Genomic DNA, 27,027 nt, shown 5'->3' on the forward strand with positions numbered 1-27,027 from the left:
CACACCCGGCAATGCTCAGGGGTTACTCCTGGCTCCATGCTCAGAAATCGCTCCTGGCAGGCACAGGGGACCATATGGAATGCCAGGATTTGAACCAATGACCTTCTGCATGAAAGGCAAATGCCTTACCTCCATGCTATCTCTCTACCCCACCATATGGCTATTTTAATATGACTCTAAGTGAACCCAGTTTGTGCTGAGAGGATATGGGCAGGTCATCATCATCATCTGCTACAAGGTGACATTAAAAATACATAGATTGAAAGGAATAAGCACTGACCAGCCAGATGCTGATGGAACATCTAGAATGGACATGCCAATGAGTACAATCAGTCCTTTGGAAGATACAAATATGAATAAGAACCAAGCTAATATTCTCCATGGGAAACTTCCAATGAGAAAGAATCCTTTGGGAACTTGCTCTTCTAGAGCTTTTGCAGTAGCTCAGAATCAGTTCAGAAGAGTAGAAATAAAGAACACAGATAATATCATAATCAAGGTGATTGTATGTGTATAGCGTCAGGGCATAGGCAAAACTCTCTCATTTCTCTCAGTCCAACCACCTATTATTAGCTTCATTCCATTCATTCCAAATGATCCAGGAGTCAAGAAATCCCAGTTCATACATGCTTGCAGATTAGAAGTCATTTTCATTCTTTACATCTTCTTTCTCCTTTCCTCACTTCAGAAAAACAGAGGTAAAGGAAGGTTTACTATGGATAAATCAGAAATGATGAGTTTGTATTGTCAAGTGAGTTAATGTCTTCACCATTCATTCACACCAGCTTTACAGGGAAAATCCAAACTCTTTTTGAAGACCAGAATGTCAGAGAAATCGAAGCTCCTTTAGAAACTTCCTCATGGTTTTCTTTTTCTCTCTTTTAATTTTATTATTGATTTTTATTAAGCCCTTCAGAGGAGAGGCCTCAATCTACAGCTTTCTTTTCCTTTCAAGAGAGAGATTTTTTTTGAGCAAGCAGCTAGTTCCAGTCCTTTACAGGCCATTAGAGATGCAGCAGCCCTACAATCTACTAAATAAGCCCTTGTGCTGATTTTCAACTCTTCTCGATCTCTGGGTGAACGGTTTAAAGATTTCCCAGGATTAACCTGCCCCTTTGTGAGCTGCAAATCTGTTTGAGGTCAAAGTATACCCTTAAGGTAAAAAAAGGACAAGAATATGGAATGAGAAGTAGATGAGGCTAGTAAAGTTACTTTGAATACAGAGAATGTCACTGGATTTTGAAGCAGCTTGATTATATAAATAAAAAATGTGTCTTGGAAAAAAAATGACAGAGCTGGTTGTGGGTCAAAAATACATAAGAAACTGAAGGAATTGGGTGAGTTCCCCTAATAATTACTGCCTGGTGAGTGGCTCTGCATTCCTCTGTTGACATGGATTGTCCACTCATAGGGACATTCTGAACAATAGGGATGCTTCATTCTCTCTCTGTGTGTGTGTGTGTGTGTGTGTGTGTTTTTATAAATTCCCATAAAAGGTTTTTTCCATTCCTTATATGCTAGTTCTAGGCTTAACTGAAGTGAAAGAAATCTTTTTTTTTTTTTTTTTTTTTTTTTTGGTTTTTGGGCCACACCCGGCGGTGCTCAGGGATCACTCCTGGCTGTCTGCTCAGAAATAGCTCCTGGCAGGCACGGGGGACCATATGGGACACCGGGATTCGAACCAACCACCTTTGGTCCTGGATCGGCTGCTTGCAAGGCAAACGCCGCTGTGCTATCTCTCCGGGCCCAAGTGAAAGAAATCTTAAACAGATTTTCACCTTCATTTCTTAAATTATGCGGTCTTAAAATCATTATTATCAACGATGCTTTATTCTATTTTATTTTTGTCACAGCTGGTTATGCCCAGGGCCTAATCTAGGCTCACAGAGCTTGAATGATGCAATAGGAAGAATAGAACCTGGGTCTTCTACATGAAAAGACATATCTTCTATTGAGCTATTTCTACCATTAACAATGTTTTAACTGGCACTCTCTGCCACCAAATTCTAATTTCTCCCTCATCTTCTACAGAAAAATTAAACAAGTGTTTTATTTTCTTGAGCATTGTAATTATTTTTATGCATATATAAATAAATATATATTTCTAATGGGGTGGTAGAAATCTCTGGAGGAATGAATCCAGGACCTAATACATGTAAAGAAATACAAGAATATGTGTGTGTGTGTGTGTGTGTGTGTGTGTGTGTGTGTGTGTATCTAGGATATATACATTTCTAGACAAAAACATTTTATCTTGTTTTTTTAACCCATTGTATTTGAGGTTGCATTTATTTTGCTTATTTGCTCATGTAATATGAATCAATGCTATATATTAGGCATTATGTATCTTATTCAAGATATAGTGCTTGTTTTAAAAAAGTTTTAACAGGCAGGAGGTGGGGGAGGAGGGAGATGGAGGGCACTGGTGCTGGGAAGGTTGCAATGGTGAAAGGGGTTGCTCTTTTGTGTAATTGAAATCCAACTACAAAGATGTTTGTAATTATGGTGCTTAAACAAAAATATTATTAAAATTTTTTACTTATAGGCCAGTATATGATCACATAAAATTTGTCTTAGATGAAACTTTCAACATACAAGAAAATTAAAAACAAAAACAAAAAAAATACAAGAAAATTATCAATGTGTTTTTAATCTAAAAATCTATGGAAAATTATCAGGTTTTCTCTTTTTGTTTGTTTTTATTTTTTGGATCACAGCCAGTGGCACTCAGGGGTTATTCCTGGCCCTGCACTCAGAAATCGTTCCTGGCAGCTCAAGGGACAATGTGGGATGCCAGGATTCAAACCATCATCTGTCCTGGATCAGCTGCATACAAAGCAAACACCCTACCACTGTGCTATCTCTCTGGCCCCATCAGGTTTTCTTCTTACTCTTTCCCTTACATTTCTCTCTCTCCCCCTATCATATTCCCTCTCAGACTTTTTGTGAGCTGGCGTTTAGCCTTCTGAGTATCAGACTTATGCCACAGACTGCTAAGATCAAAAAACAGCAAAGGTGAGTAAGAGATTCAGGTGTTTAATGACTAAAGTTGTCCATATGTTCATTGGTATCTTTTAAATTTTTTCAAAATTAATGGCTTTTACAAAGCCATTGCAAAGTAGAAAGGTGTATGAGAGGCTATCTGGTCTCAATGGTGCATTTTCACAAAAAAAGAAGGAAGCTGGAACCCAGAAAAGAAGGAGCAGAGATAAAGGCAGGAGCAGAAAACATATTTCTAACCTCAACATCAGCATTGTTGTGACTTTTTGCGTCTCTGGAAGACATTCTCCTCTTCCATCAACCTCCCTTTCCTTCTATGGCCTCCTTTCTTCTATTTGTATTTTCTTCAAAGAAAAGTAGAATTATGATACAGATATATAAATATTTTTTAAAGGAATCATTTCTAAAAGTCTTAGATGAGGAAAAAAATCTTATTACTTCTCCCACCCCACCCCTCCTTAGCTCTTCTTGATTCCTTTAGATTCTGGAAATAAAAAGAGCCATTGCTGTGGCAATTGTTTTCTCTTTGCATTTGTTTTCTCTTCTTCCTCCTTATTTTGAGCAACGATCTTCAATTACTAGGCACAATCCTTAAATAATGCCATTCTATTTGGTAGTGTTACATCATCTTGTGCTATTACAGAAATTCCACAAAGCACACTTCGGTTGTTTTAACCCTGGGTTCTTGTCTACCGATTGTGTCTATGTGACCCTTAATAAGTCACATAACGTTGCTAAATTTATTTTTTTGTCAACTAGAGAAAAATATCAACACTTTACTATTATTAAGTAAATTAAGTAAAAGACCATATGTTAATATTAAAATATAGTATCTCTTCTATTATAGGTTATTAATAAAACACTGATGGTAGCGATTTGTCTAGAATTAAACAAAGACAAAGTAGAATGGAGGTGATGAATAATTTTAGGAAAATAGGCTCCACTCACAATCACAGACTTACATTGGAGCAACATGAGAGTCCTTCAGAAAAAGCAAAGAGCTTTTCAGAGTCACATAGCTGGTTATGAACTAGAGTCTGGGTGCTCTATCAGGCTGACTTTCTTAGGGATGTGGTCTGAGTTTAAACAAGAGAGATAAAGGCCAAAAATAATTTGTGATTACTTATATCAAACTTATGAAGAAACTTCAGTATTCACTATTCATGCACTTAGAATTGGAAATATAGTGCAGAAAACTAGCAATAAAATATAATTTTTCTCTATGGAATAGAAAGCATGCTGCGATCCAGTTTTATACCTTTTCACTTTTTAAATTTTTTTCAATTTCTGAATCATGGCTTTTAAAAAGAACGAAAAGTAAAATGTACCCTATGAGAAAAGGAGACAGACAAACCATATCCTTCAGATCCGGGTCTCAGAACAGAGACATAGTGCAGTGGGTAAGAAACTTGTCTTGAATACAGCTGTCCCACATTAGATCTCCTGCAACACACATGGCCCCCTGAACACAGCCAGAAGTGATTCCCTAGACAACAGCCAGGAGCCTCACCAGGTGTGACCCAAAACCAAAGCAAAACCCAGAAATGAGCTTGCTGGTTTTGTCTCTTTTTATCTGTGGGTTTGCAGCCCTTGACAAATCAGTAGTGTGCTCTCTTCAAGAGCTTTTTATTAATTTTACCAGTACCAAGGGGCAGCTCATGAACAGGAGCCTGTTGATTTTCTTCTAGTCTTTTCCCCATTTCTTAAAGAAGGACTATTTAAAGCACATGCCCTGATCTCATACTTGGACCCAGTTTTAGACACTAAAATAAAGAAAATTAGGGGTTCTAGGACTCAGTATATTTCTGTCATGCTCAGCAAATTGCAAGGGTGCTCACAGCTCTTGAATAGGAATATCTTAACTATATTTAATCACAGAAAACCTCAGGAAAACTCAGGTTAACTCCTTTTAAAATTTTAAGGAAAATCCACCACTTTTTTTGTGTGTGTGAAATGATGACTCTTCTCAAACTTGTCTGTGCAGACACTCACATCAATGAGATCGTGGTATTGGCTGGCGCAACTTCTGTGCTTGTGGGATCTTTTTCTTCACTGTAATTTCATGTATGTGCATTCTCTGTGCCATCCTTAGGATACAAACAGGTGAAGGTCAAAGAAAAGCCTTCTCTACCTGCTTATCCCACCTCTGTTTTGTTGGATTCTTTTATGGCATTGCCATTATTATGTAAATTGTGCCTAAATAAGGAAACCCAAAAGAGCAAAAGAAATGAGATTATTTCATCTAGGTACTCGCTGAGTCCATACTTGAAGAACAAGTTTCCTTTGTCGATAATATATTCTCCAGTTTTTCCTTTCCTTCTTTGAGAATCTGTCCACATACTCGGCAAGAAGCCAGATCCTAAAGTCCCTGCTGATAGGATGTGTGATAGTATGTGTGTTTTGCCTTCCTGATTGTAGACAGAAGTAGTCTCAACTCAAAAAAAAAGACAATCAAATTCTCTCTCTTGGGGAATTGAATTTCATGTTATTCATGAATAGCATTCATGACATGCAATTGAGTGTGGAGCATTTAAAAAGAGAAGTTGGGGGCAGGAGCAATAGCACAGTGTGGGTAGTGTTTGCCTTGCATGTGACCAATGTGGATTCCATCCCTGGTATTCCATATGGTCCTCTGAGCCTGCCAAGAGTAATTTCTTAGTGCAAAGCCAGGAGTAACCCCTGAGCGCCACCAGGTGTGGCCCAAAAAATGAAAGAGAGAGAGAGAGAGAGAGAGAGAGAGAGAGAGAGAGAGAGAGAGAGAGAGAGAGGTTGAGTCAGCAGTAGTAACAATGTAGGAAGAACGTGTAAAGAGATGGAAAAAGACAAAAATTAAAAGAGAGATAGAGATGGGATAGATAAAGTAATGAGAGAGAGAAATAGAGAATCAGTGAGAAAAGAAAGTAAGAGAGGCAGAGATACATAGAGGACAAGAGGAGACAGTGAAAGAGGAGGGAGGGGGAAAGATTATCTGAAAGTGCAGAATAATGGCAACATGAGAAGTAGGGGTAAAAGATGATGGAGCCTGACGCTCTCACCCCCAAATGCACCAGCAATATAATATAGCGCCATTTATTCTTGCAAAGGCATACTCAAAGGGAAATTTTATGTATAGAAACAAGTTCTTATCTACTAGGGATAAGAACTCATACATTTTACAGTACAAGGGCATCTCCCACCTTGAACATATGTCATGTGCACCCAATTTAGACTCCAGGTGATTAGACAGCGACCGTCCAACCCTGAATTCTAGATCCCAGACATAGAACTGACACAGTTCTCCGCAACAGTTCCAGGAACCAAACTCCATCTGGGATATTCTTTTTTTTTTAATTAATCTTTATTTAAACACCTTGATTATAAATATGATTGTAGTTGGGTTTTAGTCATGTAAAGAACACGTGCCTTCACCAGTGCAACATTCGTAATACTGCTCTGACACCAACATGGGCCAGTTTTGATATGAGATCTTGACAATGAGGAAATGCCAACAACTTGATCTAAGAGCAGTTGTCTAACCTCACCACCTAACTATAAGATAAAATCAGAAGACACGTCATCCTTTGATCTGTGCAAAAACTAAGATCACTACAGAAGACTGACTGTGACAACCATGACTGGGCAGAACTTCTCCTGGGACCAATAAAAAAAGACCCTAGTCTAGGCTAGGATTTCTAATTTCTAGACTAAGATTTCTAATTCCAGAGGCCTGACTGTGAAAACTGCAACTGAGCAGATCTTCTGGAAACATAATAAAAGACTCTATCGTAAGTTTTTTTCTAGGATTGGTGCAAAAACAAGACCACCAACTATAGAAGACTGATTAAAACAACAGTGATGGGGGCCGGCGAGTGGCGCTAGAGGTAAGGTGTCTGCCTTGTAAGCGCTAGCCAAGGATCAGGACCGTGGTTCAATCCCCCGGCGTCCCATATGGTCCCCCCAAGCCAGGGGCAATTTCTGAGCGCTTAGCCAGGAGTAAGCCCTGAGCATCAAACGGGTGTGGCCCAAAAAAAACAAAAAACAAAACAAAACAAACAAACAAACAAACAAAAAAAACAACAGTGATGGAACAGAACTTCTAGAACCATAAAGAAAGACTGCATCCTAGGTTCCATCCTTTGACCTGTGCAAGAATCAAGATCTCTAGCTACAAAAGCCTGATTTTTATCATCCACGATGGATCAAAAAGTTTCCAGCTGACACAAAGGGACCTAGGGGAGAATAAGAGAACATGTACAGAACCTGTAGTTATTCCCATGACAGTATACTTCAAGGGTGGAGAAACCCTGTATCTCTTAGGCCAAGGGAATTCCCTTTCTAATCTCCTCAATATTTACTGTGCCTATGCAAAAAAAAGAAGCACAAATTAATTTTTTTGTTTTGTTAATGTTGTTTGTTTGCTTGTTTTTTTATCTTTTCTTTTTCTTTTTTTCTTTCTTTCTTTTTTCTTTTCCTTTTTTTTCCAGGACCGTGGTTATTGTATAGTTGTTTTCTTTATTACTGTGGTTTTTTTCGTTTTTTTTTTTGTATTGTTGTTATGTTTTTCTTCCTTTCCCCCCTTCTTCTCTTAAATTGATATTTATAGCCTCTAGAATTCTGCCCATTTTTTGCTTGTTTTATTTTCCCCCCATTTTATTTTTTTTCTTTCCTTCAAACAGAACCACATAACTTGAACCATCTTGTTCCACCTTGCAAATTGAGGGGGAAATAATGGAGGATACCAAGACCAAACAGTTGTATGAATATTAAATAGAAACAAAAAATGATCAGACTTAAACACCAAATCCAAAGTCAACGACAACAGAATCGAAACCCAATCTACAACCAGCTAGACACAGAAGGGACTACTTATAGTAGCAGCCCAAGGGGTAAAGGAGGAGGATATGAGATGCATGCTGGGAACAGGGGTGGAGGGAGGACAACATTGGTGGTGGGAATGCTCCTGACTCAATGTCAATATGTACCTAAAATACTACTGTGAAGGATTTGTAATTCACTTTGGTCAAAATAAAAATTATTATAAAAAAGAAAACAATTCATTTAAAAAAAAAAAACCAAAAACCTGTGACTTTACCTTCTATGTGTTACCATCACTGCATTCTCTGTACTTACCTTTCATTCGATGCTTCTTTCCCTTGGAGGTAAATACAACACTTACCCTTTTCTCTTGTGTGTTTGTGTTTATGTATGGGTTTTGAATGAACTTTATTTTTTTGTAACCAATGAATCCAAATGTATTTATTTGCTCTCATTGTCTTACCAATGATGACTAGAAATATTCTCAGGATGGTACCTTGAGGTAAGAACCAAATTTAAGGTCCTGAAAATAGAATAAGAAGTGAAGCTTTTGACATCCAGTGTTTCAGCATCATGTTCATTAATATATCTGCTAGTGATGTTTCACGTGCTTTTGCTCAGTTTTCATTCTTTGCATGAGACTAAAATAGATTCTATAATTGATACCCTCCCAGAGAAATCTGACTTTCCATCTGGGATAGATTTTAAAAAATTCTCAGTGGCAGTCCAGAGAAATGGAATGCTTCCAAGCTTCCATGGCTAGGATCTCTTTTATTTCCTTCTCTGAAAGGTGTGAATTTGACCTTCTCACTGGTCACCAAGATTGCCATATTCAGCTACTTGTGACTAAGATACAAAGGACTTGAAGGAGACCAGCCCACAGAGTTCTATTTGAGGAATGCCAAATGGTTCTCCAGGACCCAGCTGGTACTACTTTCTAGCACAGTGCCTGAAATGTGTTCATATCTATTTTTATTGAGTTATAATATTATTGCTCACAAAGAAGTCTAATATTAAAACAAAAACAATGCCCACAAAAAGGGTAGAAAACTCTTAAAAACTGCTGGTTGCGTGACAGGAAAATAAAACCCTTTGAGTTTCAGCTTTCTCAACTATAAAAAGTAATAATAATAATAATAATACCTTTTCTAGGGTTTGTTAAAAGATGATGAAGTGTTATGTGTAAAACCTCTAAAATAACCATTAATGTTACTCATATAAAAGTTTACAGTATGAAACCTGTGCTTGCCAAGAAATAATTAAAAAAGAAAATTAAAGAATGGAAACCTTTTCTTCCATTCAATTCTAAACAAAGAAAACATTTCGAAAATTGGGACAAAAATTTTTTTGCTTTATTTTAGTTAATAAACATATTTAAAAATCTTTTAAATTATTTTAAACACTATGGTTTATAATGTTGTTCATAATACAGTTGGTTTTTTTTTCACATTAAAAAGCTGTTCATCCAGGGAAGCCATCCATGAAACATCCAGGCTGGTCTATAACATCACCTGGAAACAATCCTCTACCACGGAAGACCCTACACTGCTCAGACATCGACCTGCTCAAAAGAGACTTCCCTTAACACTGAGAAGACTTAACAACAACAACGACCTGCTTACAGGACAGGGCTCCCTGCATTGCCCTTTGATTGTGAGGTGAAACGAGAGGACGCTCCACATCCTGACTTCAATGTAGGATATGCAGATTCCAGGATCTTTAATACAGAAACATGATACCAACAACAGAGACTGTGAAAAATAAAAGTGTGTTGGCACTACAGACAATGTCTTGGATTGGACGATCTAGCTTGCCTGGAGCCTAGAGTTGGTCTTGTGCCAGGAAACTTCAGGGGTCGGGTCTCTTTGTATTTAGGCCAAGGTTATTTCTTTCCATGTCCCTCATATTTTGGTGGGCCTATGCAAACAACAATTGCCACTCTAACACCATTTTTACTGTGCTCCTTTGACTCTAATCCTTAAAAAGAACCCACTTAAAATTTGAGGTTAACTTAAGCTAATATGCATGTATATGGAAATGTAAAAAAATACTATGCCTGTAATGTTTAAGGAGTTACGTAAGTTTTATGGCTTTAGATTGCCTTGTGTGCTGTTAAGAAATATTATAATGTGTTACAATCTGGGGACTTGAGGGACAAAGTAATTGTATATGGATTCTGTCTTATTTACTTATTTGGCTGAAATTTCTTTTTTTTTTTTTTTTTTTGGTTTTTGGGCCACACCCGTTTGACGCTCAGGGGTTACTCCTGGCTATGTGCTCAGAAATCGCCCCTGGCTTGGGTGGACCATATGGGATGCCGGGGGATCGAACCGAGGTCCTTCCTTGGCTAGCGCTTGCAAGGCAGACACCTTACCTCCAGCGCCACCTACCCGGCCCCCTTGAAATTTCAAAGTTAAGATATCAGCAAGGGGACTTCTGAGAATTATGTTATGGGTGATTGTCCTTCCACTATAACTTTACCTTGTCCTCTTTCTTTGCATCCTTGTTCTCATAATTAAAAAAAAAAATAAAAAAAAAAAAGCTGTTCATGATTGGGTTTCAAACATGGCCATGTACATACAACACCAAGTACAACAATATTCACCAGTGCACATTTTCAATCACCAATGTCTTCAGTTTATCTTCTGCTTTTTCCCCTGCCCTTTCCCAAGCCTATCTCTATGTAAGATATTTTCCTTCTCTTTTTTTCTCTTTTTCTTCATTATTTTTCTTTGCGACACTGTGTTGGCTTACAATATTGTTAGTGAATGCATATCATGTATATCACTTTATCTACTTTCAGCACCTAGTTCTTGTGTAGAGTCATCACTTCCAGTTATCTTTGTCATAATGGTCTTTTCTCTACCCTAAATGGCTTCCCCTGCTCTTGGTGGCAAGCATCCTAGTATAGACTGGTTCTCCTGGACTTTATCTCTATTGTCTCTGAATATTATTACCTAAATATCTTTTTTGACATGCCAAAAATGAGTGTGATCATTCTGTCTACTCCTCTCCCTCTGATTCATGTCACTCAGCATAATACTCTTCATTTTCATTCATATATAAGCATATTTCACAGCTTCATTTTCTTAACATCTTCATTTTCTTAACAGCTGCATTGTATTCAACTGTGTAAATGTAACACAGTTTCTTTATCCATTCTTCTGTTCTTAGGCACTTAGGCTGTTTCTAGATTCTGACTATTTTGGCTATTTTGAATAGTGCTGCAATGAATATAGGGATTTAGTGTGTTTTTGCATATTGTGTTTTTTTTTGCATTCTACAAATAGTTGCTTGTAAGACCACACCCAGCTATTAAACCAAAGAAAGGCATCTTTCAACTTCCTCCTTTCTTCAAACCTATTCTTTTATTATGTAAAGGCCCACCTGGATCTCACTCTACCCTCCCCTTCCTGGTGGAATTTGTACTAGGAGACTAAAGAAAGGTCAGTTTGGCTCTGTGTGCTTAGAGAAACGACAAGGGAGAAGTGACTGACTCCATGACTCAATGCTGACTGGTTTGATGTATTAATCCTTTGTGGCTAACTACATCATACCCATCTTCCTGGGGGTGGAAATATATGTGTAGGGTGATTTCACAACATGAGATTTAGTTTATAGTTCCTGGGTCATATGGAATCTTAATTTCTGATTTTTTGAGGAATATCTATATTCTCAAAAAGACTGGACTACTCTACATTCCCACAGCAATGAAAGAGAGTCACTTTCTCCCTGCATCTGCACCAGCACTGGTTGTTTTTATTCTTTGTGATGTGCTCCAGTCTTTCTGTGGTGTGAGATGATATCTCATTGTTGTTTTGATTTGCATCTTACTGATGACTAGTGATGTGGAGGAGCATTTTTTTCATGTGCTTTTGGACATCAGTATTTGGGGGGGGGGGTTTGGGTCACACCCAGCAGTGCTCAAGGTTTACTCCTAGCTCTATGCTCAGAAATTGCTGCTGGCAGGCTCTGAGGATCATATGGGATGCCCAGATTCGAACTACCATCCTTCTGCACTCAAGGCAAACGCCTTACCTCCATGCTATCTTGCCAGTTCCTGGACATCTGTATTTTTGAGAAAATGTCTGATGGGGTTAATAATTTTTTCTGTTAAGTTTTGCCAAAATAGATATTAGGTTTTAATTCCTTACTAGATGTGTATTGGGTGGATAGTTCCTTCCATTCTGTGGACAGTCTTTGTATCATAGTCACTCTTTCCTTTGAGATGTAGAAGCTTCTGAGTTTAATATAGTTCCATTTTTTAATTTTTACTTTGACTTGCTTGTTCAGTGGGATTTCATCATTGAAGATGCCTTTAGCTTTAATGTTATGGAGACTTATTCCTATTCTTTTCTCTGTGCACTTTATGGTGTTAGGTTTAATATCAAGGTCATTGATCAATTTTTATTTAACTTTTGTAAATGGTGGTAAAGAGAAGTCTGAGGGCACTGTTTTGTATGTAGTTGAACAGATTTTCCAACAACACAAAGAAGCTTTCTTTGCTCCACTTTGTATATCTTGCCCCTTTATAAAGATCAGTTTATCATATATCTGAGTCAGCCTCAGAATATTCAAGTCTGTTCCATTGATCTTGTTGCTTGTAGTATTCTATCTCTGTCTAGGTTTTTCATCATTGTGACTAAGATGTGCCTTATGGTTATTGTTATTTGGGTCTTTTTAGCTGGCAATCTTCAGATATCTAGAATGTGGGTCCTAGCACACATCTACTCTGAGAACTTTTCAACAATAATGTCTATAATTCTATATGTTCTATAATTCTATATGTTTTAATATATAATTTTAATTATATATAATATATATTTATATTATATTATATTATATAGTATATATAATTAAATATAATTAATATAATAAATATAATTTATTTATAAATTTATAAAATAGAAAAATATAATAAATATAATTAAATATAATATAATTAAATGTTTAATATATAATTCTATATGTTTTATTTTTCCTGGCTCTCTAGGATCCCAATGATTCTTATGTTGTTTCTGTTGAATTTATTTTAAAGTTCTATTATCTGTTTATTTTTAGGATTTTTCCTTTATTCTCTTCATCTAATTCAAGACTCTTTTTCATCTTCTTCTGCTGTCTGGAAGTGTAATGCAGCTCATCTTTGAGCTCTTTGATTCTGTCTTCAGAAACTGTTACTCTGCTGGTTAGTCTTTCCAGTAAGATTTTTATTTTTATTTATTTTTTTCAGTTCTGTCATTCCTATTTGAAGTTTTCTCATTTCAATTCTCATATCCTCTTGAGTCTTATTGAACATATGTTCCTTGGTTTATTTGAAGTCCTTGAACATCCTCAACATTTCCTCTCTAAAGTTCTTATTAGAGTGGCTATCTAGGTGGCTGATGCTACTTGAGTCTTTAGAGCTACCATCTTTATTCACTAACATTGATGGGGTTTTGTGCTACTTTTTCATTGTTACTTCTGTGGTGTGCTGGTATTTTTATGTGTTGTATGGGACTCATTCACTAGAGGAATTATGCAGCTGCAGAGTGAAACAGAACTGTTTTCTCTCTTCTTGAGGTGCACTAACATGGGGTGAAAATGACTCTTGTGAGTCAAAGAGACTATCAGACTAAGGCTGGAAAGCTCTCCCTTAGAAGGTATTTCTTTTTTCTTTTTTTTTTTTAATATGGAACGCTTCACTAATTTGTGTGTCATCCTTGCACAGGGGCCATGCTAATCATCTCTGTATCCTTCCAATTTTAGTATATGTGCTGCCGAAGCGAGCACAGAAGGTATTTCTTAACATATCTTTTGATGTGAGGTTTACAGTATTGGACTCAGAAAAAAAAGAGAAAAAAGCAAAGAATTTGGGAAGTTACAAAAAATTAACAGTGAATAAGCCCGTGAAAGTCCCTCAAAGGCTCAGCTATCAATATGGTTTGTGTATATATACAATCATAAAATATATAATTGCATATGTATATATATATAATTTAAATTTGGAGAAACCAGTATGACTATGTAGTATGTGAATCCTTGGGATGTGATTACCTTTATATCATATTATTAAGGAGTTTTTGATAAAATTATGCTCAGAAATTACAAAAAATGTTAGTGATGTTTGAGAATTTTAAGAAATATTTATTTATGTATAATTAGCATAAAGTATAAAATCATTTTTAGCATACAATTTTAAGTGCTTGGTAAATGCTTATAGAAATATAACTAGCGGGCCCGGCGAGGTGGTGCTAGAGGTAAGGTGTCTGCCTTGCAAGCGCTAGCCAAGGAAAGATCGCTACCTTGGTTCGATCCCCCGGCATCCCATATGGTTCCCCCAAGCCAGGGGCAATTTCTGAGTGCTTAGCCAGGAGTAACCCCTGAGCATCAAATGGGTGTGGCCAGGAAAACAGACAAACAAACAAACAAAAGAAACAACTACCAGCATAGTCAAAATATAATTTTCATCCACCTTGAAGATTTCTTCATGTGCATTTGTGAATAAATTTACTTCCTAATCACAACTCTGAGAAATACTGATCTAATTTAATTTCTTCCTTGTATATTTCTGTCTTTTATAGAAAGTCAGTGAAATATTTGTAACATTTGGACTCATGTCATTTGATAAATTGTTTTAGCATCCTTTCTCTTTATCACAATTAATTCTATTTTTATATGGCTGATAGACCTATTGCTCAGTGCCTATCTCTCGGATTAAATTTCTGTTGGCATGTCTGAAGGCAAAGATTTTTTTGGCTTGTTACTGTATGCACAGCAGTCCTCTCAACTCAATACTAAAATCCTGTTGAGAGGATTGTGGCCTCCTCAATAGTGAGTGCAAGTAAGGCACTTTTTTAGTGTCAGTGTGTTGACAAATCTGGTTCTATCTCTGGCATTACATAGAGTAACCAGTCCATGGTCAGAATGATTACGAAGCAATGCAGTGTGTGCCCCCAAAACAAAAACTAAAACTAGAAACAAAACAAACAAAACCCAGTAATATTGAATTAAAGGAATTATTGACTTATGAGCTCAAAAAGTGCTTATATCAGTGCTGATGCCATAAAGCAATTTGTATTCAGTGGTATCAAAACCATCATATTGTATAGCACAGGGAGATAATATTTTTGAGGATATACATATATGTGTAGAGTTACATTGAATCTGAATACTAGCAAATAAGACCAACCTAGTCAATTCTAGGTGCATGTTCAGTATATTTAATTGATTGAAAATAAAATGGTAAAATCTTGACTCATGTGTCACTGTTTTATTACTATTTTTTTATTATTATTTTATGCATACTACATTCAAAAACTGTTTATTTCGTAACTTTTGCACTCCATATATTTGGTAGCAAATCTGACATGACAGTGATGCTTAAGAGCAAAATCATGAAATCCTCAAAATCAAGCTTATTTTCTGTGTTCTCATCAAGTTCTGAAAGAAGGTCTTTGTAGTTTGATTTGGTTTCTTGTCCCTGTGTGAATAAAGAAGGCGATTGAAAATCCATTTCATTCTTTTACAGATAACAGGCAATAATATATAAGTTATTGTTAACAACAACTAGCATTTGAAGTCATTACCAGTGCTCTGACTGAGAACAGTGTTAAATCTTTTCTTGAGTAACTTCACTGAATTCCCACAAAGACCTTACTAAATAGGTACTGTGATTATTACAACTTATAGAATAAAAGTGGGGACTCGGTGAGAGTTTAGTAACTTTCCTCAAGCATGACAGTCACATGTGTAGAGGTGTGATTAACTTCATTCCAGAGCCCATATTAAAGCACTAAACTAGTCTGCCTCTTTACACACTCCAATTTTGTATATTTTTAGGTTTTAAAATTATGATCTCTGTTATGAAGTTATCCATTAGATATTTTGTTGAGCAATAGGTTTATTTAGAAATATGAAACAAAACAGGTTAAGAGAAAATATGTACTATGTATGGGGCAGGAGCAATAGTGCAATAGATAGGGTCCTTGCTTTTCATGCAGCTAACTCAGATTTGATCCCCATATGGTTCTCCAAACTCTACCAGGAGTGATTCCTGAGCATAGACCCAGAAAGAAGACCCTGAGCACCACCAGACCAAAAATAAATCCAGAAAAATGTTTTGCAGAAGATTGTATAATTCGATCGTAAATCATATCCAAGTTCACGGTTTTCCTAAACAGATTGAAAGAAAACATATGAAGAATACTTAAATGGAGATACATTTCTTTTTCAGCCACAGCTTCTAAGAGGCATCACAATGTTACTTGACTCACAAACTACTGGAGTGTTTTTATGTTTAATTCAACCCCTAATGGTCACATATGTGCCAGCTGAAAAAATTCCTCACAGTAATGATGAAGGCAATCAGAAGTAAAAATAAATTGTTTTACATTCTCCTTTTCATATATTCTGTAAATGCCACATCAGCCTTCCTCCAAGAGAGTGGAAAGGACAAGATTTCTGTATAGTGCAAGAATTGACTACCTCATTAGTATAAAGCTCACTGATTAAAAAGAGAGAGAGTAATACGTATCATCTCTTTTCTATTTGACAGCATATGCTAAGAACATGAAGCTGACTTAGGCCTAGCACTCTAAGAACCTGACTAAAGAGCTTGCTATTATGTGTACAAATAGGACCAGAGTGATAGTAAAGCTGTCATTTGTTTTGCACATTGCCAATCCTGGCACCTCATATGGTCCCCGCAACTCACCAGGAGAGACCCCTCAATGCATAGCCGGGAGAAAAACCTGAGCATTGCTGGGTATACGTCCCCCAAACCAAAAGAAAGTTAGGTGTACAATTTTCATGTGACTACAGAGTGCAAAGATTTCCCCAAACAGACCTATCATACCAAATAGGGATATTCTCCTGAGAACCTTGGCTGCAACCAAAATGTCAAGTTTGTTTACCACAATGCTCTCCATAGGAATATTTTGGGAGAGCCCATTTAATAATTAAGGGGCTGCTCTTTATTTCCAGTCACTCTGGAACCCATATCTTCCTTAAGGAAACACTCAAGGCCATATGGTTGGTTTAACAAAACATTCTTTCAATTCATGCTCACCCAATAAGGTTATGTAAACCAATGAAATGGAGATAACATCGGGTAAATTACCCTTTAGTTTTTGCAAAACACAATTTCTACCTTACAAAGCCTCTAATCCCCAGCAAAGAGAAGAGAGCCCTAAGGTGGCCTGGAGGTATATGCCTTGTAAGCATCTGTCTCAATTGATTTCCTAGAGTTACAGACTCCTTCTAGAGAGCTTCACAGAGAGGCACCCAATTACTTCCTAGGGGACCTGGCTGATTTCCCTGCACCACAGGACCAAGCAAAACTGATTCCTTTGACTCACATTTGAAAGTGCTTGTTTAGATGACCGATTGTATTGTATGTATTATTTTTTCCTCTTATATATCCTATGTTTATTTTGGGTTCACATCTAGAAGATTTTAATGCTTAATCTTATCTCTTAGATCAGGGTTTACTCTTGGTAGGGCTCAAGGGATTATATGGGGTGGCAGGGAGAGAGCCTCAATTGGCCACATGCAAGGAAGCCTTACTTTACTATATTTTTGACCCTTTTGCACGCTTTATAAAAATCTAATTGTTGAGCAACTGGCAAATAATATTGTAATATTTAACTTGTCAAGGGCATGATTTTATTTACATATACAGTGGGGGAGGCTTATTATGATCATGCTAATCAACCCATACAACTCCTCCCTGAATCTAAGTGTTTTTTTTTAATTTATTGTGCTAGCAACTTCGATATCCAAAGCACTATTTTGTTAATTGCTGTCAACATGATATGTTGAAAATGAAATATGAACGATAAAATTAAAATATATTAATCATGCTTCTGCTTCCGTGAATCATGCTTATTTAAAGTTTTACTAGAACCCCAAAGCCTGAACAATGGACAGAACATACCAGGACAGCTCAAGCTTACAAACCTGAGCAAAGGGCAGAGCCTAGACATCTAAGAATGTCTTACCTTTGTCATTTATTAAACTAGGCATTGTCCTTAAGACAAACATGAAAATATGTTAAAGGGACAATACGCTGAAGGACATAGAATGCAGGTGGGATAGGAGAGGATGCTTGTAGTTAAATTTTGAAAGAATTACTGTTTCAAAATTGCTGTGTGATGACTTATTGAATGCAATGTTTCAGAAACCTCATAAGGGTTGTAAGTAACTGGCACTTAGAGTCTGCAGATCAGCCTACTTCATCAGGAAACTGTTGGACCCCTGGGACAACCAAGTGTTAATAAAATCCCGATGTTACTGGCATCACTGATTGTCATCTGGATTTTGGGGCAATGGGCAATACTTTGGTTTTTCTGACTCTAACAGTTATGCATTAGTTCTTCAGAATTGATTCATGTAACTAGAAATATGTATCCTTTGACATAATCACATAACTTTTCTCTGTACCTTCTGGCAACTGATGTTCTATTTTTTATTTCTTTTTTTTTTTTTAAACTTGATTGATTGATTTGTTTTTGGGCCATCGGCATTCAGGGGCCACTCCTGGCTCTGCACTCAGCAATCGCCCCTGGCAGGCTGGGGGTCCATATGGGATGCCAGGAATTGAACCGGGTCCCTCCTGGGTTGGCAGCATGCAAGGCAAATGCCCTACTGCTATGCCATTTCTCCAGTCCTCCTCTATGTTTCTTCTATGAAATTATTTTCTTTTTGGGGTGGAGCCATACTTTGAAGAGCTCATGATTTACTCTTGAATCAATGCCCAGAGATCACTCCTGGTGATGTTCAGGGAACCATATAGTATGACAGGGATTGAACCCAGGGTGGTTGAATGTAACGCAAATGTCCTACTGGCTGTACCATTGCTCTGGCCCCAAGTTAGCTTCTCTTAGAGAAATAATATTCACATGTTCTTTATAAAAATTAATTAATTTCAAGTATACCATTTTTGAAACATTCTCAAATGATATAACCTATGAACCAGCTTCAACCTGTGGACCCTTTCTATAAGAGCACTATGCTAAAACTATGTATGAAGAATATATCTATAGTTTCTATATTTGATGGAATCATACTAATCTTTTGTATTATCTGAGAACACCATAAAGACTTGTTTTTTTTATTTTATATTCTCTGCCTAGCAATAAATATTGTTAATTTAGGCTCTGCACAAGCCACTTGTTTTTCTTTATATACACTTTCCCTAAGCCAGAATTTTCCAAAATTATGAGCATTTACTGCTGAGAGAAATGAGTGCAATTTTTGGTGAATTAAGAACAAATATTAAATAAAAATTAATAGTCACCCACTTTTTCCCATCAAATTATATTTTGTATAGTGATAAAGATTTCTTAAACAATAAATTTAATAGAGGAAAACATAAAAATATTCTATTTAAAATTATAATACAGGTCATAGCATATGAAGAAAAAGTATTGAAGTTTAGTTTTAAATTATTATTTTTTTTTGGTTTTTGGGCCAAACTCCTAGGTCTATGCTCAGAAATCACTCTGGCAGGCTTAGGGGACCATATGGGATGCTAGGATTTGAACCACTGTCCTTCGGCATACAAGGCAAACACCTTACCTCCATGCTATCTCTCCGGCCCAGTTTTAAATTGTTCAAGCTTGTTCATGTAGGTAACTTTTATCACTCCATTGGGTCAATGATTATACATTGCTACATCTTATTTCTAAGATACTGAACACTATTTTTACCCACCCCCTACACTGTGTTGATTTTTGAGTTGCTCCACTAGAATATTTCATTTTGATATATCTTAATGAAACTCATCATATCCTCAAATTCCATTGTTCCCATGGTATCTGCTGACTCTCTGGTTTTTTCTTTCTTCAGGAATGGGACCACTGTGCACAGTTAGAAACTGGACTATCATTATTTGCTCCTTTTTCAACCTTCACTGCTAAACAAAGATTAGATCCTATTCATCCCACCTTCCAAATGCTTCTCACTCATATTGACCATTCTGGTTCAAACCCTCATGTTCCTCTGGAATATTTGGAATTTGTCTATATAGTTACTCTCATTTTTTTTCTTTTTTCTCTAGTCCTTAGAGTAAAATTTTATTGAAATCCTTAGGTAGAAACAATTTACTCTGTGTTGCTTTATTTTTTTTAATTTCTATCACTTCTTTTTTAAACATTTTATTGTGGCCAAAGTGAGTTACAAAACTTTCACAGTAATATTTATGGTACACAGTGATAATAAGGGGAATTCCCACCACCAGTGTTGTCCTCCTTCCACCCCTTTTCCCAGCATGCATCCCACTTCTCCTTTCTTTACCCCACCCCCCAGGATGCTATTGTAACTGGTTCCCACTTGTAAAGCTTGTTGTAGATTGGGTATTAATTCTGTTGTCATTGACTTTGGGTTTGGTGTTCAAGTTTGATCAATTTTTATTTTCCCTAAATGGTCATATTACTGACTAGTCCTGGTACCATTCATTTTCTTAAACTTACCCACAACTCTCATTGTAAGTTTGCAACTCCACAGTAGCAGGTCTCATTTCTTTTTTTTTGTTTTGTTTTTGTTTGCTTTTTGGGCCACACCTGTTTGACGCTCAGGGGTTACTCCTGACTATGCGCTCAGAAATTGTCCCTGGCTTGGGGGGACCATCTGGGATACCAGGGGATTGAACCACGGTCTGTCCTACGCTAGTGCTTGCAAGGCAGATACCTTACCTCTAGCGCCACCTTCCTGGCCCCGCAAGTTTAATTTCTTAGTCCTAGGCTCAGAGGTTTTTTCCTAATTTTCTTTTAACTTCAGTCTAAAACATATTTTTTGATTCTCCCTACCTCCTAATCTTTATTTCTCATTGCATCCTATTTCTATATTGACAAAAACCTATTGCCCTCTTCAGCCTAGCCTAATAGGCTGGCCTTTGATGTGCTACTCTGGTTGAAATGCTATTATTATCCTTGCTTTGATAAACTTCCTTCCTTCCTTCCTTCCTTCCTTCCTTCCTTCCTTCCTTCCTTCCTTCCTTCCTTCCTTCCTTCCTTCCTTCCTTCCTTCCTTCCTTCCTTCCTTCCTTCCTTCCTTCCTTCCTTCCTTTCTTCCCTCCCTCCCTCCCTCCCTCCCTCCTTCCCTCCCTCCCTCCTTCCCTCCCTCTCTCCCTCCCTCCTTCCTTCCTTCCTTCCTTCCTTTCTTCCCTCCCTCCCTCCCTCCCTCCCTCCTTCCCTCCCTCCCTCCCTCCCTCCTTCCCTCCCTCTCTCCCTCCCTCCTTCCTTCCTTCCTTCCTTCCTTCCTTCCTTCCTTCCTTCCTTCCTTCCTTCCTTCCTTCCTTCCTTCCTTCCTTCCTTCCTTCCTTCCTTCCTTCCTTCCTTCCTTCCTTCCTTCCTTCCTTTTTTTGGTCGAGGATGGGAAAATTACAGCTGGTGATGCTCAGGGCTTATTACTGACTCCGTGCACAGGGACCATTGCTGCTATAGACTGGGAGGGGGCAGAAAAAGGAACAAGCGGTGAAGAATATCAAACTCAGATTACCCAAATACAAATCATGTGACTTACCCTCTGCATTATTTCTCCAGTGTCTGTCTTGCTTCTCATTTTTTCTCTCTTTGCTATACTTTAGATATGTAGGAAATCTATCTTTTGACAACCTGACCCCAGATAATCTCTCTGGTTTACTCTTTCATACTGCCTTGTGCATTTATAATTACTTTTCTTAAGCATAACTGTCTGCTCTGGTCACCTCACAGCATATAGGTGCTCAATAAACTTAAAAAAAAACATGACACAATATAATGATGGCATTGAGCTGATTGGTGAACTCTGGGGTCATTTAGGATGGTGTACTTTGTGTTTCTTTGTCCTTGTTAGTTCTCTTACCTCTATAAAATTCCTAAATTGGGTTTGTAGCAGATATTTGGCAGTAGCTTTTTCAAGTTTACCATCAGAATCAGATGAGTTTCTGAAAATCAGAGCTGTGGTGGCAATGGCTTTTTCCAGATCTGAGCCTTTCTTAAGAGCTGTGAAAATGTAATATATAATGTTACAGCCTATATTAGGAAAAAATCCATCCGCAGAGATTGGGCTATGTCTTCTGAGGTAACTGTGGGGACATTTTTGAAGGTGTATGTTATCATGGCTTTTTTTCCCTTTAACTGGGAGTGGTGATTAATGAGGGACTCTGACTTTCATCTTTAAACAGTGGAGAATATAAGTTCCTTGTTAGTAACAAAAATGAATAGGATAAGTATGAGATTTTTTCCATATGCTTATAAAGTGAACTTGGGAAAAATCCTACATCTTCCCAGCTCTTGGTTTTCTGTGCAATAATTGAATTCAATTATGTGCTGTATTTTCTTAATGGTGCACTTAATATTTGATAGACTCAATCCACATCATTGAGGATATATTTTTGAGATAAATAGATTATTGCTTTTGTGTAGCTAATATTTTGACTGATAAGGAAGTGGTAAATTTGAGTGAACCTGCAAATAATGACAGACATCTTGTTTACTATGTACCAGGTGCCTCTCAAATATAATTGTATTGAATTCTTAGCAAAACTCTGAATGTGGATACTATTTGTGTCTCCATTTTACATATTGAAAGTCAACAGTTGGGGAGATTAAAAATCTTATGTCACATCACTTAGAAATGACAGTGGAAAGATTTAAAAGTTTGCCTGACTTCAAAGACCAAAAAGATGTCTATATCTTTGGAACTCTAATCTTATTTTACTTTCTAGTTGTGTGTTTGTGTGCACACACATACATGCTTATTGGAATCCATATGAAGACCTTCCATGTATGTGATATATATCCTACTGCTGAGTGAGATCAGTCACCTTGGAATATCTTTCTGTAAATAAGGGCCTCCCTGTGGAAGCTGTGAAATGCAGACATTATACAACTCTCTCATGAAATTGAGAGAGGCTTGATTGGACTAACAATCTTCTCTTCTTTTGACTGTATTCTCTGAAATTCAGTATAGGCTTTCTCCAGCTCTAAAATAGCATATGCTTATGATAAGAGTAGGTTTAGAAAACTATTAAGAAGTAACAAGAGACCAGTTATCATAGCCACAAGGATGAAACTTTGCTAGATATTTTGTTTTTATGGTTGAGTTCTTCTCTTATTAAACTCAGCATGTTGCCTCTTGATTTCTGCCATGACTGCTTCACAGAGTTGTGAGTGAATATGGAAAAGCATATTGTAAAGGCTAAGTGCTGTTAAAAATGCAGAGTATTGACATTTCTCCTTCTGTGTTTTTAATGGGCTCTTTAGTGTCTGAAGTGGGAGGTGTGGAGTAGTAGTTAAATCAAGCCACTCCATGTCAACCCCTCTTGATACTTCCTACCTCATTTTTTAATAATTAAAAAAAGTACTAATCTGGAAAGACTTTTTATTCACACAAAAAACATAGTTCTGGAGATAGTATAGTGAATAATCATAAGATATCATTCCTGGACAGTTAGGTCCTCATGTATAATGGAAATGGATGATGAACAATTGTAGAACTTCTATTCTATACCAATCACTCCTCCATGCAATAAATATGATTCAACTCATTTAACTCTTACACTGGCCCACTGAAATAGGTTGCAATATCATTCTACTTTGAGATGAAGAAACTAAGGCACAGAGAGGTTAGATGGTTTGTTTAAAATCACACAGTCTAAATCTTACCCATAATACACACTGCCTTTAGATGCTATTTTTCAGCAGTATATTCTGTTGGACGTTTTTCAAAAGTTCCCAGTTTGGAATATATGCCCTTATATGCTTCTCTACTTCAATAAACATAAATGCTTCAAAACGCACTCTGAAACACGTTTATGTGTTTATATTCCTTCTGTGACTATACTAAAAATATGTGACACAAGTCACAATCAATACAATTTTATTTTAGTCGTATTTAAAAACTAAAATGAAATATTGTTTTCCTCTGGGGTAGGGGGAATTCATGCTGACTTTCATCTCACTGTGCTCAAGGTTTACTCCTGGCTCTGTATTCAGCTCTCACTGTTGGTGATACTTGTGGGGCTGTATAGGGATGGTATCAGGGATGGAACTAGAATCGTCTGGATGCAAAACAAAAGCCTTAATCCCTGTACTATCTCTCTGGATCTAAAATTATTTGTTTGTTGTCTTGGTTTTAGTATTTTTGGCCATGCCTAATGGTTCTCAGTAGTTTAACTCCTGACTTTGTTCTCAGGGACCACTCCTGCCATGGTTTGAGGGATGATGAGAAGTGCTGGGATTGAAAGCGAGTTGACTGCATACAGTGCAAATACCATACCTACTGTACTATCACTATGACCCTAAAATTATTTTTAAATTAAATATTTATTTTTAATATATAAATCTGTATTTAAGCACCATGATTACAAGCATGTTTGTAGTTGGGTTTCAGTCATGAACAGAATACCCCCCTCACCAGTGCAACATTCCCACCACCATGCCTTTTACAACAAATCAAACACACATTTCAATATATGCTTAATATAAAACATAATTGAGATGCTATAATAATGATTACAATACACCATTTGCACTTAGAGCATATTTACATTCCACTTATTCTCCAAGTATTCAATATGCATCTGTGACTAGTGCCTGTTGTAGTGAACAGAGCTGTAGAGTATGTCCTCTGGGACACACACTACATCTTATTTAATCTTTCAATTAATTACCAGACCCTGGCAGTTTGTAGATTACAGTATATTTGTGTTCCCAAATTTTTAATAGAGGACATCATGAATATTTAAAGATTTATTCACAAGTTACCTTACACATTGTAATATACTTTGATGTACTATTATTTTTAACTCATTAAATCTTACCTTTATAGAATGGAAATATATACATCCCAGAACTTACCTTCTATTGAAGCCAGCTGTTTGGATATGGAAATGCTGCCAAATAAAAGAAGCATAATGATTCTGGGAGTTTGGGTTTTGATATCTGCATATAAAGTAAAGCAATATGATCTTTAAAATTAATATGTCTAAAATAAACACTCCCTAAGCATCCAACTATCTTTCAAAATTCTTTCTCATCTCGGCTGATGCTAAAGAAGTGCTTGATCGGTCCAGAGAGATAGCAAGGAGGTAGGGCATTTGCCTTTCATGCAGAAGGACGGTGGTTCGAATCCCAGCATCTTAAATGGTCCCCCGAGCCTGCTAGGAGCGATTTCTGAGTGTAGAACCAGGAATAACTCTTTAGTGCTGCCGGGTGTGACCCAAAAACAAAAACAAACAAACAAACAAAAGAAGTGCTTGATCATCTAGATGACCAATTACCTCTCAGATCCTTATCTTTCTTGTTATTTGACCATATTGCTAAAATTCTTTCAACTGAGAAAGAGCAGAAAAAGAGTGATAACGTTCCATATAGACTATTCCATAGTCTTTCTTATTTTCAGCTAATGTAAAGAAATCATCCAGGGCTGGAGTGATAGTGCAGCACTAGGGCGTTTGCATTTCATGTGGCTGACCCAGGAGGGATCTTGCTTTGATTCCCAGCGTTCCATATAGTCCCCCAAGCCAGGAGTGATTTCTGATCGCATAGCCAAGAGTGATGACAAATAAGGCTACAGTCCTAGGGCAGAACAATAGTGCACAAAGCTTTGGAAATGTGCTAAGTTATTATTGTAAAGAATGAAAAAAGTGATGTTGTGATCAGATTATTATGCAAAAAAGCAAATAAATGTTTGCTTGGTAACTTGTTCATGAACGGCTTAGGCAATTTTTAGAAAATAAAAGCAATAGTACATGGCCATATTTCAACAGTTCTTTAAAGAGAAATTGGGATTTGAGCCTTGTTTCATTTTATTTTATGGTTTTGGGACTATATTCAGTGATACTTAGGGTTTACTCCTGGCTTTATACTCAGAGATCTTTCCCTGGGGGGCACAGGGTTCCTATGGGATCCCAGGAATAGAACTTGATTTGGCTGCATACAAGGCAAACAACTTCCCTGTTGTACTATTTCTCCAGCCTGAAAACTTTGGTCTAAGATTTGCTTTAGTGGGGAGAGGGGTTCATTTTATTTGTTAGTAAAAGAACTCTAAGAAACCTCAGACCATTTGTGATCTTCTTAATTTTCTACAAGTTCTGCATGACTGTTACCTCCTTGATAGAATAAACATAAGCAATATTTTCATTTTGCACATTCACTTCCAACATGGCTTCTGGCATTTTCCATTAATTCCATTAGTGTGAGTGAACCTTGAGAGTAAGAACTATGCAGTTATCTTAGTTTCTTCTGCTCCCAATATATTAAATATCAATTACTTGATAAATACTTTAAAAAAGTTTTTGAAATTAAGTTGGCATCTAATGGGAAATTTATGAGAAAGTATATTTTCACTTACTAAGCTAATTTTACATAGTTAAATGGTATGAAATATTTTATCTTAATCATGAATAATTTGAAAAAAATATGCTATATTGTAGAGATCATCTCCAATTTTGATTTATAATTTTTTTCTCAAGAGCAATGTAAGATGCTTGTGTACCATAATTTCAGTTTTAAATGAAAGCTGCAAGTTCTGCTTTTCTTAAATTAAGCTTTAATGAATTGTGATTGATAATAAGCACCAAACCTATATTTTGGCTATCAAGTTATTGACAGTAACTCTTTAGAAATATACACACAAGCTTAAATAAAACACAATAAAGGAGATCCAAATATCACTGACCTTTTTGGCATTTTCTTAGATGCTAAGGCGGATGACAAAGCTGCAAAATCTTTGGGCTTCCCTTCCAAGTGAAGTGCTTGGTCCTGGGCACTGTGCGCACAGCCACACATGCTCTGATCTCCTGTTGTGTGTGTCTGTCCTTCCTAAGCAACAGTTACTTGCCCACTGTTGCTGTTGTCCTTCACTCCATGACACTTATGGAATAGCAGGTTTAGAAAGACTTTTCTCTAGTGTTGTTAAATGTAGATAGAAAATCATTTATGAATTCAGCAATAAGTAAATATCTCAAAGGCGATGTGGACACATCAGTGAGTAAAATTATTCAACCATCTTTATCTCAAAGGTAAATATTTAGTTAGAGACAAATAGTAACAAAGAACCACATAAGAAGTCACACCTGAGAATAGTACCCTGTGAGAGAGATGCATAAACTGTTAGTCAAAGGTGGAGAGAAGAGCATTCCAAGAAGACGGTAGAAGTGAGGAATAGGAACTAAGTAGGTGAAAGAACATGACAGACAGAAGATCCTGAGAAACACAGTCTCCATGTCTGCATTTGGCTAGCTCCTTAGACTCACTCTGTTCTCAAAAC

At 36.9% G+C, this 27,027-nt stretch overlaps 1 protein-coding gene and 1 non-coding gene across 2 annotated transcripts; both read right to left on the reverse strand.

The window, feature by feature from the left end:
- Window positions 1–13,456: 13,456 nt before the first annotated feature.
- On the reverse strand, window positions 13,457–13,563 carry LOC126015175 (U6 spliceosomal RNA). The gene has a single exon (XR_007498066.1). It is a non-coding gene; the product is annotated as a U6 spliceosomal RNA (small nuclear RNA).
- A 1,472-nt stretch (window positions 13,564–15,035) lies between these two features.
- Window positions 15,036–26,546, reverse strand: SNTN (sentan, cilia apical structure protein). The gene is made up of 4 exons (XM_049777124.1): window positions 26,437–26,546; window positions 24,615–24,649; window positions 21,616–21,755; window positions 15,036–15,253 (listed from the first exon to the last, which is right to left on the reverse strand). Exons 1-4 carry the CDS (start codon window positions 26,544–26,546, stop codon window positions 15,095–15,097), a joined length of 444 nt encoding a protein of 147 aa, XP_049633081.1. The 3' UTR covers window positions 15,036–15,094.
- Between the last annotated feature and the right edge of the window lie 481 nt (window positions 26,547–27,027).

This window comes from Suncus etruscus, chromosome 7 (genome assembly GCF_024139225.1).
Source record: "Suncus etruscus isolate mSunEtr1 chromosome 7, mSunEtr1.pri.cur, whole genome shotgun sequence".
Classification (NCBI taxonomy): domain Eukaryota; kingdom Metazoa; phylum Chordata; class Mammalia; order Eulipotyphla; family Soricidae; genus Suncus; species Suncus etruscus.